At 40.9% G+C, this 18,253-nt stretch overlaps 2 protein-coding genes and 1 long non-coding RNA gene across 3 annotated transcripts in view; 1 reads left to right on the top strand and 2 right to left on the bottom strand.

Moving 5' to 3' along the window:
* LOC105015043 (atrial natriuretic peptide receptor 2) overlaps nucleotides 1-6,612 on the bottom strand; it is a 38,576-nt gene extending 31,964 nt beyond the window's left edge. Inside the window, 2 exon segments of the mRNA XM_010877865.5 lie at nucleotides 1,264-1,445; nucleotides 5,651-6,612. Coding sequence (XP_010876167.2) covers nucleotides 1,264-1,445; nucleotides 5,651-6,356 — 888 coding nt within the window. The 5' untranslated portion in view covers nucleotides 6,357-6,612.
* On the top strand, nucleotides 2,767-9,399 carry LOC117595557. The gene is made up of 4 exons (XR_004576788.1): nucleotides 2,767-4,563; nucleotides 7,921-8,017; nucleotides 8,137-8,238; nucleotides 9,073-9,399. It is a non-coding gene; the product is annotated as an uncharacterized LOC117595557 (long non-coding RNA).
* Nucleotides 7,642-18,225, bottom strand: anapc2 (anaphase promoting complex subunit 2). Its single transcript, XM_013137137.4, has 14 exons — nucleotides 17,960-18,225; nucleotides 17,489-17,747; nucleotides 17,062-17,383; nucleotides 16,610-16,742; nucleotides 16,201-16,411; nucleotides 15,897-16,016; nucleotides 12,428-12,545; nucleotides 12,147-12,325; nucleotides 11,771-11,912; nucleotides 11,163-11,238; nucleotides 10,833-11,036; nucleotides 9,895-10,027; nucleotides 9,526-9,767; nucleotides 7,642-8,274 (listed from the first exon to the last, which is right to left on the bottom strand). The coding sequence occupies exons 1-14, from the start codon at nucleotides 18,038-18,040 to the stop codon at nucleotides 8,062-8,064; spliced, it is 2,433 nt and encodes an 810-aa protein (XP_012992591.2). The 5' UTR covers nucleotides 18,041-18,225; the 3' UTR covers nucleotides 7,642-8,061.
* Between the last annotated feature and the right edge of the window lie 28 nt (nucleotides 18,226-18,253).

The raw sequence follows: 18,253 nt of genomic DNA, 5'->3' as shown, positions 1-18,253 counted from the left end.
TCAGTCATGTCTCTGATGCACTGTAACTAGGTAGAATGTGTGTGCTGTTGCAGAAATCAATAGGCCAACATTACAAAATATTTGTATGTGTATGTACAAACGCATGCTACACATGATTTTATCAACTCAAATGTAAAAATGTTTTTGTGTCTTTCATTTGGAATTCAACGCCAGAATCGAAATGTCCAATGCAATGTGACTACAGTAACTGTATTTTAATCAGTAACATAAAAGACCGGACCAGAGAAGCATTTGTAACTCACTCATTTCTTAACATATCAATATGCAGGACTAAGTGGCTGTAAAACTGAAAACCCAAGCTCTCCTTCATTAAACCCATTCAATAATTAAAGTCAGAGCAGAAATATAGGGAAGGCAGGGAGGAAATGCTTCCCTTCCTACAGATTACTGCCAACCAATTTGTAACCAACATGATGTGTGCTTAGGTATCTCCTTATCCGAGAAGAAACACGGCCCTTCACACTGAAGTGTCTTTCTGCATGTTAGCAATTTTACAAATTATCATAAACACAGGTCAGTTCTTAGTTGTATGCAGTAAATTTGATATGTTTTAGGCAATGCTTTGAGGTTGGGTTGGGTTAGATAAATGTGCTGTAGCTATGACAGACTACCATGGAGGGCTGGGTGGGGTAAGCTTGCTTAACTGCCATTACGTTATGGGTCAGTGAACCAAAATTGTCCCCAAGATGTTTCTCAATGACTGGTGAAAAATAAGTCTGGTAAACATCTATTCCTCTGAGAAACAAAAATATACATTGTACCGCATATAATTTGTAATCGTTTACTGTGCAACATCTGAAATGTCTCAGTCATGCAAGCAGACTACACATAGGTCAGCTAAGGCAAATGGGTGAACCTTGTGCTCTGTTTGATATAGTTTCAGTTGGAACAGAGGGGTGTGCAAATACTCTGTAAATGGACAGTCCGGTGTCACACACACAAAGAAAAGGCTTTAAATTGAATTTCCTCAGAAAGAGGCATCCATTTCACAAGCCAAATGGCAGTATTAGTCTCATAACCCTGTCTGGTTTCAATTACCGTAGAGGGAAAAACATTGACAGTTCACCACTAAACTAATTGACAGAGTATTTGGACATATTTCCTCAAAAAGGTTACTGCAATGAATTAAATAAATCAAAAATAATTTATGAAAGGGATAAACAGAAGGAATATTTATATCTCTGTCCCTCACTGTCTGTCTGTCAGTCTGTGCCTGTCTGTCTGTTTGTCAGAGAAATGTACCTTGAAAACCTTGATTGGATCAACCCAAAGGCTATCATTGTTCTGCCAGGGTTTGCGCTCTGTTAGGCTTTCAGCAAACACGTCGAGATAGAAGATGGCGTAGTTCTCAGGATCTGGAATGTCACTCTGAAAAATCTTCATGATACTCAGAAACGTGTCCAGAGGGCCGCATATATACACAACTGTAGGGAGGACAAGAAACACAGCAGAGAGGTTTATCTACGTATCACTGGTTAACGGTCATCTATGGGGCATTTAAAAACAACCTAAAACTGTTCAGCTGTCAGACCTTTCCTTGTGACATATCAATATTCCCTGGATTGCTCCTCTTATCGCTATTAGTAAAGATCTGGAGAGATCTACAGATATCAAATAATTAAAATCAGTAACTCGTCAGAGATTCAGTTACGTGCAGGTAGGCCTGCGGAAAGTGTTTGCTGTTTGGGGGACGTCTGTGTGTGTGGTAACAGCGTGTCAAGCTGTCGGTGCCTGCCTACAGGACACAATCTTATTCTGTTTACATGCCGTCTGCTCCATGGACAGCATGTCTGTAGGCATTATTTCCATCCACCACATATGTCAGAGTGACCGCTGCCAACTCCAAGGCAGTACTCCTAGTTAGCAGACATTTCCTCAAGTGTTAGACCAAAGTCGGCACAGACCGCCGCTCAGACCCCAACTCTCATCTCTTCCAACATAGCTCACAACGAGTCATGCCAAGTAGTCCTGCTGTCTCCTGGGCTTGGTCCAAAACAAATGTACAAAAAGGCAGAGAAATAGTCCTCCTGTGTTGTAGAAATCATAAAGATCTCCCTGGGCTTAACTTAAAACAAAGCAAATCAAATTGTTTGGTAGATTTTATTTTACTTAGTGGCAGACTGGATGATTTTTTTTATTTATTTCTAGTACAAGGCTGCATTATCTCCCCCTGACTCACAAAACATCTACACGCAGACAAGCTAAATGCTGTCTTTTGAATGAATCCGATTATGTTAAATATTATGTGCCTGAGTACAAATCATAGCCAAATCATAGACATTTAAATTAATTTATCTTGAATTTTTGGTGTGGCCTTTGAAAGAAGACCAATAACATTGTAAATTCCATTAACTTCAATTGCGTTTTTTGTAATGTGTAACAAACAACTGTGATGCGTACTGAGGGGCCTATATGGCCCTTCCGTGAAATCGACATTCTGTATGTATGTACCTTCATACAAACAACAACTGCTTGATGTTGTCTACCTTTTAACCCTTTAGTGTTTTTTCTTTTTCTTATGTATACGTTAAAATGCTTTTCAGAAGCAATCGTAGTAGGATTTAGAAAAATAAGTTGCTTCAAATTCATAGTTTATGTTTGTCCATATTAAGGTAATGGTTTTCGTAGGTATTACATATAATGACCATTGACCTTTGTTTAAACACATCTGTGTTTTTACACATCTCAATTTTGAGAGTAGGTAAACAATTATACAATAAAGTTATAAGATTTTCTCTGCAGCACACAGTATATGATAGATTTTCTCAGCAAATTCTAAACTGCACATATGTAACTGACAACAATTGCTTGAAAAACAATGTAACTCAACACTAAACATTATTGCCAAAACTGCAACCAAACTGAAAGTCCACAGAGTTGAGGAACAGTTTGACAGCCCAGGGGGTTATCTGCTGGGGTCTCATAGGGAGAGAAGTGAATGGAATGTCAAATCTGAACTCCATTCCTTGACAAGCCCTGACAAAACCATTAGCTTCTATGACCCTAACCTCACCATGGTAGAACCATAATTCAGCTAAGAGGTTTGGCAGCTTTTAAATGGCTTTTCTTGATACAACCGGTTGAGAACCATTTACAATGTTTATTGCATTATTTGTTAATCTTACTGCAGGGGAAATAATTATATATGTCACTCATTGGCAGCAAATCCATCCACACTATTTTGGTTAGTACCAAGTCACTACAGTAAATGTGATCATGTTCTGATCCACTTACTGTAATTGTAATTAGTACCTGACAATAACTTTAAAGTGGATGATCAGTAACATTTTTCAACATGGTTATAATGTTTTAGGGTTAATGAGAAAGGCCAATATCTTTTACCAGACCCTGGGTGAGTTCAATGCCTTACTCCTTCCAGACACACTCTAATCAGCATAGAGAATTTGATGTTTCCTACAAAGAGCACATTTCTGGCTGCCTGCTTCAGAACATCGATTTAAAAGTAAGGATGTTTCTCTGTTGGACTTGCATTTGGCATCTTCTGGTATTTTATAAATATTTTGTTCTGACTTTATAATGCTCTTGTCCAAGGCGATTGTTTAGCTGATGCAAACATGTCAGTGAAGTTTATGTTAACATCATTGTTAAAGACAAATATTACTGATATTCAACCATCAATTTAAAATATATTAAGTTCAAATGGTAACAATATTTTTTGTTCTCAAACCATATTGATTGATGTCACTTGATTTCGTGGATAAGGCTAACAACCAGAAGAACAACTGTGAGCTGTTCCTGATGTGAGAGATTACTTACGGCAAACAAATAATGAACTGGTATTTACTTCGATCAACACAACAAAGTACATGTTATCCGCTGTCTTGTGTTAATGTCTCTACAAGCCTCATGTCTTTCTCAAGAATAACAAGAATATCTTGCCATTTATCAAAAACTTCAGAAATTGTGCACTTTACTTTGAGTGTGTAGGATGTGATGATTTTGTACAGATTCATTCAATATGCTTTTTTTCAACAAAGTTCAAGTGTGGGTTAATAAACTATTTATCAAACTTTTAAGGTTTCATAAAAATGTCTGCTTTTTTATATACAGTAGGTGGATGTATAATTTCTTAATGATAAATATGTTTTATACATTGTTCTGAGATAAGAAATATACTGCTATAATGTGGACATGGCTGGCTAAATGTTAAATAGAAAGAGATACAAACCTAATGCTTTGTGAACGCAATACTTAGATTGAAATGGAGAACATTGGGGCCATTGGAAGCTAGTCAATTATTCATTATAGGTCAAACTAAATGTTTACAAGACAATTCAAGGCTGAAGTAAAAATGACTGGAAAAGAAAAAGAACCAAAGCAAGAGCACACACACAGTGAATAGGTGATTACTTTTTAAACAAGAAACAAAAAAGGAAGGGTCATTATATATAAGAATTTGTATTTATAGGTATAACTGAGTGGTCAATAATAAAAGTTGGCATATTTATGACATTTTGGCCTCCTTTAATACTACAAGGCTAACATTGGTGCCATATGAATCTTTACCACATGCTCTGTAATGTAAGTATTTTTTATATTTGAATAACAATGTTCTTACATTTATTTACTAAAGTTGAAAACGTATAGCATAAAATGGTTATGGAAAGTATACCCTTTTCATTTAACTTTTTTAGATTGTTAAACAAAATATATCCTTCTTTGGCATATGAAAGCTCCAGAATGGGGTCTCTGCTACTTTTGGAATCAAGGCCCATTTTATACAGAGAAACTGGCATAGTAGGCAGTGTACCCAATCACAGCCCAACTTTTATTTGTATCATTGTCTTCTACAAATCTGTAGAAGAGCACAGGTGATTTTAAATCAATTTCAATACCGACGTTTGTAATGACATAAATTACATCAGAACTACTTTTACAGTTCTGACATTTTCAATAGTCAGGTTGAACTCAAGTTTGAATTTTTCTAAATTAATTACATTTGTTGAAGAACGCTTCCTTAAAAAGTCTAAATTAAAGACCAAGTAGAAAGCGTCATATGACAACAATGTTAGTTATGTAGCACCTGCAGACAATCTAAAATAATCCCAAAATAATCCATTCAAAAAGTATTACCCAAATTCGCACCTGGTCCACAGCAATAAACCTGTGTATCCAAAGTGTATTCTGAAGGTATACCGTTGAATATATATTCTAGGCATATGCTCTAAAGGTGTGCTCATATGATAAAAAGGTTAAAATCTGATTTAAATCCACTGTAGAGCCATGGAAACCAGTAGGCTAACACATTTTGTGGAATTAATGATCGATTAATAACGCGTGCTAATATGTGATTTTATTAAATCAATGATTTATCATTTATTTAGGCTACAGGTTCTTAACTCTCTTCCGGGACCGCAACCGTTACATGTATAAGATCTATTACATAGCTTGCAAACCAGATTCAACATGTTAAATAGTAATTAAGCCCTTAAATGGGTGAATCGTTGAGGAGGTTCAGAGCTAAAACAAAATGATCACATGTGTGGGGATCTCGGAGGAGAGGATTGACAACAACTACAGTATCTGATAAGATTCGTAAGCCTATATAATTATGACAATGTCCACATTTCATATTCAACACGTGGAACTAGCCATATCATGGACTTACTTCTTCCGTGGTCTTTCATGGAATTAATTATTTCTTTATAATTATACGTTGGTGAATCTTGATATGGCAATGAATAAACTGTGATATTTTCCTCCTTCAAAACAACGTAAATTCCTTCAGAGAGGAAGTAGTGTGGTCGGTCATCTTTTTTCAAGTCGTGGAAAATCAGAATGGCACGAGTGGTCCAATTAAAGTGCGTGTGAATAATGTAAGCAAATTCTCCCAGTTTCGTGGTGGAGGGTCCGGTGCGCACAATCGTTTTGTACTCATCCCCGTTATCAAACCCATATGCTGGTCCTCCCGCAGTAATCAATGGGAGTTTCCAGTGGGATGCAAATCTTCCAACTGAGGCGACTGAATACACACACCCAGGTCCAAAGAAAGCATCTGGGTTATTATAAAGTTTGGTATCTACAGCGATAATCTGTGCCTTATTTTCAGCGCAAACACCGGTTGAATCCTCCGTACTGAAATTCAAGAGTTGAATAGAGTGGCCTTGGAGAAGTCCGTGCTTCTTCTGGAGATTCTCATTCGCCATGAGAATTGCAGGGAAAACCCGAGGCAAAGCCCAGGGATACGTGTGGTAATTGTCGGGAAGCATTACCGCAACTGTGATATTATTTCCCGTATTCGTTCGACACCTGGTTATGAGAGAATATATGAATACTACAAAGAAACAGTATCCAAGCTCCGTTTTTGATCCCATTGCTTCAATTTGAAGTTTAAAAGAAATCGAAGAAGACGGATCGAGTTCACCTGGACTGGTAAAACGACTTACTGCACTGAAACCAAACCATAGGGGTTTCTGCTGAAATTCAACTTCAGTCAATAGAATATATGTTTAGGTAATCCATGTGTCATCCATTCTCTATAACGTTGCTTTATGTTATCCAGCAGCGTGATTCCGTTGCCGTGTTCACTGATTGCCTTGACTCCCTGAGTGTGATAACATCCATCCAAATGACTTAAACTTAAATCACAGCAACCTTCAGTAGCGGACCTGCCCCCACACGTCATATCACTGCAGGTCCGTCCGTCCTTGATAGATGGAAAAGTGGCGCCCCCTGTCCGCTGGTCCTAAGACCCACAGGGAGTGCAAAAACTTTATTTTTCAGCTGTACCACTAACACAAATAAAGGTGTTAATTAAATGTTATGGGTCATCCCGGTGATCGAAATAATTTTTCATGGCAACGCAGGCACCATTCTCTACCAACGGAGCTAAAGAAAACTAGCTTTAACAATAATCCGAATGAAGCAATTTCAGGTGTGGTGCGGAAAGCCTTAAACTACGTAAGAGTTGAATTAAAAGAAATCCAAGCATTTTAAGATACACATGCCAAACGAAGACACTGATTTAAATTTAAACAAATGTGCCATTATCCTTCATACAGCAATTGTCTTCCTCCAAAAAAACGTCTGCATACAATTATCTGTTTACTTATCTTAGGCTTAACGCTGTCTGTAGGTTTCATTCTTGATCACAGGTCTACCTAATGTTTGTATGTAGACCCGTGTGCTCAAAACAAAACCAATGTTGGCACTTCACAATTTGACATACTGGCAGCCCAACAGCAAACATATTTTAACCAGGGGTATCCAACACGTACACTACTAGGTACAGAATCTGTTGGTTTTCTGTTCTACCTCATCATTAATTGCACCCATCTGGTTTCCCAAGTCTAAATAAGTCCCTGGCTAGATGGTTGCAATAAACAACATGGAGTGGTACTAGCCTCCAGGTTCAGAGATCAGTGTGAGAGTTCCAAGCATTGTGAATTTAAAAAAGTTGAGCACGGACTTCACTCTAAAGCCTGTAATGATGCAGAATACAATCAAAGGGAGACAAAACTGCCCTTAATCGTCTTCTTCACCTAAACCTTTTCTGACTTGAGAAATAAAATAAGTAATATGAACATGAATAATGTAGTGCCCATCCTAGGCCACTGTCAGCTGAAAACACAATAAAATGACATATTTATATATTTTTATTAACTTAAACAATCAGCATCTTATCCAATTTAATATACATTCCAACCATGTCTTTATGCAATGTGTAAAAACATTAAATGTGTTTGAAAAAAATGAAAGACAGCAGAACAATGGGTACTGAAACGCAATGGCAGAAGAATTGTAAAGGCCTCCAATACTCACGACAAATAAAAACAACCTGGTTGGTCAAAAACAATGTCAAAATGAGAGGTTCATGCTGTTTATAGCCACTGGGTATTGAAAAACATAGTAATTCAGCACGAAGCTTTGTACTTTCAGTGGCCTTGGAAAACTCTGCCCCGGAGAGACTGTGACTGTCTCTGACTGCAATTCTGCATCATGTGAACGTCCGGACACTAATCAGACACCTACGCTTGTAAGTTGCGCCTCTTCCTTTTTCCTGCTGTCTTCTCCTCATCCTCAGTTGGTGGATTTGGGAAGCCTGTAGACACCCGCTGACACAATGAGCTGATGGTCTCGCACTTTCCTCTGCAGGAAGGCCTGCAGCTCGTTCACATCCATCTCTGTGACAACAGGCCCTGTGGCAACAAACATCCGGAGCATGGAGTGGATGCGCTCCAGAGTCATGGTCTCCAGGTTGGTCAGCATGGCTTGAATGTAGGCCCAGAACAACTGCACAAGCACAGGCAGAGAGGACATTTCTGTTACGAGGCCCCTGACTCACATTTTGTTACATTGATTTCGCTACACTTCCTTAGCGTTCAATTTCAGCTCTACCCCGTAACTGACCTTGTTGAGGCCAGTTAGCCGCATACCGACAGGCCTACAAAGGCAGTTCAACTGGAACCTGATTTACAGAATCTGATCTGCACGTGTTGAAGCTTCTGGATCTTAAGCAAAATTAATACTTGTTCTCTTAAGGTCAGACATTTGTGTTTGTAAAGTAAGCCTTTCATATCTAGATTGCTTTCAAAATAGGATGTTACCCATTTAGATAGCTAAATATATGTAGTATTTTTCCAGTACCAAATAGCTTTGGTTTACATATGTGCATTATTTCATCCAAAATATTAAGGGAATTCATTAGTGATAAATCTTTTGTTTATCTGTCAAAAATAGGACCGTAATATATTGGGATATCTTTGTATAAATTTGCCAAGTCTATATTATTGACCAGAAGAAGTGGTAACTCAAAACAGCTTAGCTAGGTTCCTACCTCTCATGTACCTTGTTGCTAAACTGTCATGTAGGGTAGTGAATTCATATCAGTAAATGCTATATAAATGCTATATACAACAACCTTCACTACAAATTACGCACTCTACATCAAAACTATATACTACAGCCCAGCTAACTCTCCAGTTGTAAAGTGGTGCCACGAACGAACGGTTAAACGGTTGAGAAGTAAATGATATAATCACAGAATCTAGTAGTTGCATTTAAAACCCGTGATCGCATTTTGGTCAACAGTCATGGGCTTACGGGAACACATCATCCTCTCCTCCATACACATGGCAGTAGACACGGTAGGTAAACAGAGTGACAGTGGAACATGTACTTTCATGCTAAACAGGAACATGAATTTTCATATGGTTTATTTTTGTCCAAATGCAAATTTGCTCACTGTTTGAAGAAGCCAACAGTGGACCAAAAATGTATGCAGTAATATTGGCACCCTACTGACCAATTCAAAAGTGGGGTTACACAGACATAACTGGGACTGTTTTACTTGCTCTCTGTGTGTGTAGGTGTGTATGTGTGTGTGTGGGTGTAGGTGTGTGTGGGTGTAGGTATGTGTGTGTGGGTGTGTGTGTAGGTGTGTGTGTGTGTGTGTGTGTGTGTGTGTGTGTGTAGGTGTGTGTGTGTGGAGGTGTGTGTGCGCAGGTGTGTACGTGCAGGTGTGTACATGTGTTGGCACCACACCTGTAATTTCTCCTCCCTTTGCTCTGACTGAGTTGTGGTGTTGGAGTCTCCCTCCTCGTCGCTGTCGATCAGCATCACCCCTCTCTCAGGTCTTTCCCGGGATGAGCCAGTCTCCAGGACCGAGTAACGTCCCCCTGCCTCCTCCTTCAGAACCCCCTGCTGCTGCCAAAGTGTCAGCTTCCTCCTCAACATCTCCTGGGGCACACCCAGGGCCACACTCAGATCTTCTAGAGTCCATAAGCCTTCAGTTAGGCGAGGGAGAGAGGATGCCAAGAACCAGGTTAGTTGAGGTGATACATCTTAGCTCATAATATTTGTATGCATTGTTATGTAGTACATAAAGCTGCCTGTGATGGCCAGAATACCAACTTTTGTCCTGGAAGTGCAGGATGATGGCAGCATGGATGGGGGACACAGTTAGGTTGGTGAGAGTCCTGTCCTCAAGCTCCACGTCCAGGGTCACTGAGCCGAGATGAGACTTCCAGCTCAAGGTCCTCATCGCCTGGGGAGAGAGAGAAACAACACACCCTTACAAATAACACATCCACTGTGGTTGAACTATAAAGGCTCAATGCAGCCATTTTAGATCAACGTCTAAATAAGTACTTTCATGTTTGATATTATACGTTGTAAAAATGATTTTGCAAACATATCATGAATTTTGTAGTTGAAAAAGGTTTTGCATACTAATTTGATATTTGGGAATAATGCAACTCAAATTACTCTTGCCAATGTAAAAAACACGCACAGGTTTTGTCACAAAAAATTCGCTAGACCTGTGACAAAACTATTTGTACTTATAAATCACAATCTGCAGTGGTAGGTTATAAAACGTTTGCAAGTGGATATACCCATGAGCAATCTGACACAGCATAGCTATTTCTGACCAATGAGTGCACGGTAAGCGCATCACATTTTCTCATTATAACCAATCCAGTAGATTCTGGACCATGCAGCGCCAGTGTAATTAATTAGCTGCATGATTCCAAATATCAAGTTAGATAAAAGTATGCAAAACTATCTTCCAACTACAAATTTAATGACAAGTTTGCAAACATCTTTACAAATATGCAAATTTCATATCTATGCTACGGGGCCATTTTGTTCAAACACTATGGCCAATTTGCCTGGTTGTGCGAACAGCGTGATAGGAAGCATAAGTGCTTCGGTGAGATGTGCTTCGGCTGACAGACATTTTAAATCAGAACTCTCCTGAGCCTGCCAGGGCTTGCTGCAACAATTTGGATTTCATGAAACTGTGATGGAAGGAATATTTGCACTTAGGATACAGCGCCCCCTTCAGGTACCTTGAGTTTCTCATAGCGGTGTGTGTAGGCCTCCATGGCCTGGGAGGCCAGAGGCGGCAGCTCCATCTTCTCCTCCTTCAGCGTGGGCCAAAACTCTGAGGACAGGATCATGGCTGACAGGGCCAGGGGTGGCTGTTCCTCCTTAGCAAGCCTGGACTCCTCCTCGCGGATGTTGGTGTTGATTCTCCGTGAGTCGGCCACATCCTGGGGGGGGGGGGGGTTGGGGATGGGTGGGTGGGTGGGTGGGTGGATAGAGGAGGAGAGATGGGAGGTCCTGAAGTGCTGAATTGGTTTCCTGAATTAAGTAATAAAATACTGAATATCCTTTACCTTCAGCATCACCTCACAGTAGTGCATATGGGACTCTCCGAATCTTAATTTCAACAACTCCACGTTACGGATCTCCCTGAAAGTACATGAGAAAAGTTCTCTTTAAAGACCCAGTGCAGTCATTACATAATTTCCTTGTTTTCTTGATTTCTATCCTAAGAGTTGGAAATAATACTCTGATGATATTGCTTTATTTGAGCAGGAGCCATTTGAACAAATTCGTAGAGTTTCAATCTGTTCAGGTTGGATGGAACATTTGGAATTGGATCAATGAAGTTGACCCGTTCACAATGGTTCATGAATAATTAGAAAGGTGGGCACATATATCATCCTATCAGCCAGTTATTTAACCAGCAGGCCTTTAGTCTTCTCATGTATCCCCTGCAGCCCCTGGAGTGATTAGCATCCCCAGTGGGGAACCACTGTCCCCTATTAGTGAACATGTTCAGAGCATTTAAAAGAACAAAAAAGGCCAACTATGTGTTGGACTTGTTTCTTTCCCCAATTTGAGTGCCAACAGACAAGTGTGATTTGCCTCTGGATGTGGGGAAGGAGTGGGAAATGTTTTCTGGGGTTAGTATCAGCCAGTATAAATGACTTCTTCATACCTGGCTGTGTTGTAGTTGAATTGATGGAGTAGTCGGTCTGCCAGGACCGTTCTGTACTCGTCAATGAAAATCTCTTTACTGCCATATATGCTGACCAGAAGACTGATGATGTCAGACGAACGGCGCTTTGAACCCGTCTTGTCTGAAGAAAAATTTATTAGTTAAAGAGACTTAATAGATACATTAACTGTTGTTTTCAAGCAATTCTAGTTCCATACAGCAGAAACAGGAAAAAGCAACAGACACACTGACATAGTCTGTCTAGTCTATTGTGATGTCGACCACACATTGCCTTTTTGATTGATACTCATACACCAAATCTCCACTGAGTTAGAGATCGCAGTGTGTGTTAGACAGGACCACCAGGGTTTCGGACCTGTGACTGCATCCGTAGGGTCTGGGGTCCATTCCTCTGGATCGCTGCCCTCGTCCTCGCTATCCTGAGTCTCCAGGGTCACGGGGTCGGCACGGGACAGCTCATTGGCCAGATCGCTGCATCCCTCGGCGTCGCCAGTCAGGCTGGCCACTATCTGTCGCACGGTGTCCTCCCGCGTCCTGTCAAGTCACCACAGACTTCCCATCACAGCAACTCAACAGCCACTTTCTGTGGCGTTTAGGTCATTCATGTAGAACAACAACGTCACCATTTGCACCCACCTGAGGTACTTGCGGATTGGTTGGCAGGCAACCTGCAGGATGACCATGGACGGGTCCAGCTCCCGCAGGGCCTTTATGGCCGAGATGTACACTGTGATGATGTCAGAGGTATGGACTCCTTGGGAAAGAGAAGGATGTTGATGAAAAGGGATTAACAAACTTCCGGCATGGCCAGCCATGGATTCCTTCCTTCATCTCACTCTGTTGCAATACTTTGTGGTGGTCGGGTGCCTGCCAGCTAATTGTGGCTGTTAGCCTGAGGAACAGTGACCCTCCAAGCGCATTGGTTCTGGCTGACATCCCGGTCGGTCAAGCAGTGTGATGAATTGTTGCAATTAGGCAAGGCCATAGTTACAAATTGGTTACCACAGAATTTGAAGAAAATGGGGAGAATTAGGGCAAAATAAAAGTAGTTCCATTTGAGAATCTAGACAAGCTACTTTCTCAGCTGTTTGTACAATGCGCCACACAAACTGTCCCCTGGATACCATTCCCGCTCGTCTTTTAAAATATGTTTTTGATACGGTTGGGCCCAGTATTCTTATTCTGATTAATACTTGCCGTATTTCTGGGTGTGTTCCAGCTACTTTAAAACTTGCTGCAGTAAAGCCCCTTATTAAAAAAATAAACCTGGATTATAATGTTCTTTCAAATTTGATCATCTCTAAGCTACATTTTCTCTCTAAAGTACTAGAGAAAGTAGTTCTTAACCAACTGACAATGTTTTTAGAAAATCATGATATCCAGGAAAAGTTAGTCTGGCTTCAAGCAACTTCATAGTACTGAAACGGCACTCTTAAGAGTTTTTAATGATCTCCTTGAAACTGTTGACTCAGGGAACCCTGCTATTCTGGTTCTTCTGGACCTGTCTGCTGCCTTTGATATGGTGGGTCATAGGATTCTCTTGAAATGCCTTGAACAGTCCATTGGCATCAAAGGAACTGTCCTAAAATGGTTCCAGTCATACCTGACTGATAGGGGTTTTTCGGTCCACCTAGCCGACCACGGTACCTCTCACTTGTGGGGTCCCCCAAGTCTCCATTTTACGCCCCATCCTTTTTGTCGGACCACGTAAGCGGAGCCGGCTAAGAAGAGCGAATGTCTCTTACTGACTGACTGACTGGAGTGAGTGACTTATTACCCCTTGTTAAATAGCGTAGTGGTTAGAGAAGCGGACTTGTGAACTATAGGTCCCGAGTTTGTATCTCCTCGCAGGCGAAGTGAAGTATGCATTATGAATTAATTCGTATAGACGAAAACTTTGCTGGCTAAAACCTGAAACTGTATACGGTTATATTTCGACTGTTTCTGGCATGGAATAGTTAATCTTCAGTCTCGCTAGCAATTGCAAAATTTTTATGATTATTCATAGGAAGTTAGTAGATACTAGTAAGCCTATTACTGGCTAATAAGCTGTTAAAACGGCCAGTGGCAAAAGCAATACAGTTCATAGAAGCAATTTCTGGAGGTAAACTTAAGAAACATTAGTCATTTTAACATAATCCTCAATGGAGTCTAGCGACTGCTGAAACATGTAATGCCATGGCGTAGTGGTTAAAGACCGTGCCTCTCATGTGGAAGACCTAAGCTCGAATCTACTGAGAGAAACAACGTTTATTAATTATTTCTGGTAGATTCCACGATTCTCTCGTCTTTTCACTTGATGAAAAAGTTACTAATCGTTACCTTTATTGATAGTTATTGTATAAATATAATTCACGAATGAAAGGAAAGGTGCGTTGTTTTGCCATGAAATACAAAAATACGTTCCTATGCCATGAAATGAAATAGCTTTGGCAGAGTCACTAGCAAATGCTCAATTCTAATGACTATTCCAGTAAGTTAGTAGATACCGATAAAGCTTATTACTGGCTAAAACACTGTTAAAGCGGCTGGTGGAAAACGTCATACATTACCGCCATTTGTGGTGGCGGTAAACCTAGTAAGAAATGTAAGTCAGTTTAACTGTATCAATGTTAGTCACGAATGGTCAATTAACTATTAAAACAGCCAGTGGCAAAAAAGGATTTGTTCAGGATAAAGGCTATACTGACATCCAGCAAATTTACAGCTCTGTGGTGTAGTGGTTCACAACACAGCCTTTCACATTGGAGACCCAGGTTCAAATCTCAAGATGGCCACACTTTCTATTGCGGGCCGGCTGAACTAGGCTTGCCTGGTTCCTTGTTTCACTATATATGTTCCCCTTGGAGTCAATTTTTAAGAAAGACAATATCTCCTTTCATTGCTTTGCAGACGATGTACAAATTTACATGCAGATAAAAACAACATCTTAGATTGCTTAAAGGACATCAAAATTTGGTTGATGCTAAACTTTCTTACTTTAAATGAAAGTAAGACAGAGATTCTTATGAGTGGACAAGGTAACTTGCTGGGTGATCCTCTTGGTACCCTAGGCCCTCTAGCCTCTTATAGTAGACCGTTTGTTAAGAATCTCGGTTTTATCTTTGATATCTCCTTCAAACTCGATAAGCAAATAAGTCTAGTAGTGAAATCTAGCTTCTTTCAGCAAAGAGCTTTGGCAAAGGTTAAGGTCTATCTTCCTCCGAGGGATTTTGAGAAAGTTACCAATGCATTTATTATGCCTCGGCTGGATTACTGTAATTCCTTGTACCAGGGGGTAGATCAGAAAACCAGCTCCAGTTAGTACAAAATGCAGCCGCTCTACTTTTAACCGGTATAAGAAAATGGGAGCACATAACACTGAGGTCAGCTAACCAGTTATTTCTAGTTGTCCCAAAATCCAAGCTAAAAACTAGAGGGGATCGAGCTTTCGCGGTGGGTGGTCCCATCCTCTGGAATAGCCTACCAGTGCATATTCGAAATGCCCAGACTATACACACTTTTAAGTCATTGTTAAAGACGCACCTTTTTACTCTGGCTTTTAATTTAGCTGAGTTGGCATTAAATGTCTGTGCTGCTATTTTGTCTGTATCTTGTTATGTTTATCTATGTAATTTTTTACCTGTAAATTTCATATATTTTGTATACTTTGATATTTTGTCTTGTACAGCACTTTGGTCAACGGCAGTTGTTTTAAATGTGTTTTATAAATAAAGTTGACATTGACAAGCTGCAAGTCCCACCTCTCCCTTTCATTAATTGGTCTCACAGGCATTGTAACCCTCATTGGCCACTGAAAAACTTACGAGGAGGGGTTATTCAGAGATAGATAGTGAACGCTATCTTGGTTTCTACTTGTGATAGAGAAACATGATTTAGTATAACTCGGAGTCAACATTCTATTAATATCCAGTATAAAGAAATCCCCTTTATGCATTTTAGGTAATAAATAACAAAGTTGTATTAATCTCTAGGTCAGATTTGCTAGCAACATAATTTATCTCAATATTCACTTACAGGCAAAAGATCAGGTTAAGTCTTCACTTCAAATGTGTTACAAACAAAGAGACCATCATTATTCCTAACCCATCATGTGTTCACTGACCTGGGTGAAGTAGACGTGTCTCAAAAGCTGTCTTAAGGGAGGTGAGGAGCTGCTGCCTCTGATTGGTTCTCTCTAAGCAGAACTTGAGGTCCTCAATGGCAGGCTTTGACTCTGGGAAATCTGACCGGGTTACAACCAACCATAGCATGTGAGGTTTAATAATGTTAAGAGGTGATTTCATTCTCTTCACACCAAATCTCTTCCCTGTGAAGCACTCAAAAATGGATGCTTAGTCTTCTCATTGCCTGTATTGTTCATCAGCTCCTGATCTTGATTTTGCGTTTTCCATTTCCCTACTGCTCACCTCTGATGATGCTGAAGAGTTCCTCAATCCTCATGTTGACGTAGATCCTACAGAAAAACTGATGCATGTGACACCTCCAGCGCTGCAGCACAGCATTGGCTGGCTGGCCCATCACTCCGCCCCCACTGCTGGTGCCATTGGGCACCATGCCCATTCCACCGACCTCACTGGCAAACACCCTGCTCAGCCAGCCCAACACCAGCTCCAGCCACTGGATAAAGAGAGAGAACACAATGAGAGGCCATTTTTAGGCTAAAGAACAGAGTTAACCAGACAAATATATTTCTCAGAAAAAAAGTATTCAGCAAATTCTTTGGAGTTAGACAAGTGAGAAAAGCAGAACTTGTTGATAATTCATGCCACTTTACTATGTGAGGTGGTCCTCCCACACACAGGCCCTTAAATCTACCTCCTGGAAGTCGAATAGGAAAGAGCTCTCGTACTCCCCTCTGCAGTGCTGCTCCATCCGCTGTTCAATCAGCTTGTGCAAGATGGACGTCACTGCCTCTGAGCTGACCCGCTCCAACAGCTGCAACCTTGACCTTGGGGAGGGAAAACATTTTAGCATGTGGGTGGAAAACATATTCCATGGTGGGCCTAATGTCTGCTGGTGGTAGTTTTTTTTCTTTCAATTAAGACCTAGACAACCAGATGTGGGGAGTTCCAAAGTAATTATTAAAAGAAATGAATAAATCAATCAAATAAAATGGAGAAGAAAGAATAACAGACACTCAGACTCCCAAGGAATGAGCTTGACACCTGTGCAAACCTACAAACAACCACAAGTATGCGTTTCATAAACAGCAAGCAAAGTAAACAATATCCTCACAATCATGTGGAATATATATCGGATACACTCACAGTATGTGGCTGAGCTCTTGCAGCTGCTCCAGGGCTTCCTGACACCAGCACTGATGGGTGGGGACTGTGCAGCCCTGACAGATGCCTACTTCAGGCCCCCCACCACCCTCTTCAGCCTCCCCTGCCTCACCTTCCTGGCTCATGTGCACAGAGAACGTTCTGCTGTAGAACTCCAGTATTCTCTCCTGAAGCACAGCAGAGGGGGAGAACAGCAGGATGGCCCTGATGATGGAAAAAGCCCTCTCCCGGAGACCCCCAGTTCCGGGGCCACACAGACCTCCCCGACCCTCATCCTGCCAGGTACCCAACTTCTCCAACCCTCCTGGGGGAAAGAGGGATTTTTTTAAGCACATTGACAGCATTCTGTTCAGTGAAACGGTCAGAATAAAGGAATGCAATCAACTGTAACCTGTATCTCCTAACCCACCTAGAAAAGGTTCCAGTCTGTCCAAAAGAGTACGGAAGGCCATGAGTAGGATTCTGGCCCTGTCCTTCTCTTCAAGCTCATTTTCTGGCTGCTTTAGTCCAGCCCAGAACTCAGGGGCCATAGCAGTGGTCAGACGCACCTGCAGAGTCTCCATTAGCCACCCCTCTAGAAACTGACCCAGGCCGTTAGAGCACAGCAGACTAAGCCCCTCAGAGAGAGATTCATCAGACATGGTGACGTCATTGGACATTGGAGACACCTACAGACAGAAGAACATTTTCTTATGAAAAGATAAAGACTACATAGTGTATGTACATTGGCGTTACAGTTGACTAACATGTGATGAACCATAACTTTAGCTTAAAGCCCAGTCAACCCCAGTGTTTAAATTGATCTAATTCTCACATACAGTGTAGGCAGGCCATTTTAACAACGCAAGCTACCGTGGCGTAGGCAAGTTAGACCACTCACCAGGGCTGCAGTTACAGTGTCCCAAGCAGAAGGTAGACCCTGTGGTACTGAGACAAATATCTCAGCGGATTCCATCATCATCCCGGTTTAACTAAATTACCATTTGATTGATTGTGCATTGACAAAGTTGTCGTCTGTGCAAAAGCTATCGTTTACACATATTAAAGTGTATGTAGTGTAGCTCAGAAAATACTAAAATATATATCTAAAATTGTAGTTGACATTTGAAGTAATCGCGCTCTCGCTGAAACCGCTGGCGCATAGTAATGACGTATACACAGTTGAGGAAGTTAT

Source organism: Esox lucius, chromosome 14 (assembly GCF_011004845.1).
Source record: "Esox lucius isolate fEsoLuc1 chromosome 14, fEsoLuc1.pri, whole genome shotgun sequence".
Taxonomy (NCBI): Eukaryota; Metazoa; Chordata; class Actinopteri; order Esociformes; family Esocidae; genus Esox; species Esox lucius.
Note: the sequence above shows the minus strand (reverse complement) of the source record. Positions and strands in the feature narration are given on the sequence as shown.

Excerpts from the sequence above, each read along its gene's own strand:
- anapc2 (XM_013137137.4), bottom strand. The coding sequence starts at position 18,040 with ATGATGATGGAATCCGCTGAGATATTTGTCTCAGTACCACAGGGTCTA. Across the intron at positions 12,546-15,896 it reads GACACGTCTACTTCACCCAG|GAGTCCATACCTCTGACATC; the intron begins GTCAGTGAACAC and ends CTCTTTCCCAAG. Across the intron at positions 9,768-9,894 it reads CCTGCACTTCCAGGACAAAA|GCTTATGGACTCTAGAAGAT; the intron begins GTTGGTATTCTG and ends GCCTAACTGAAG.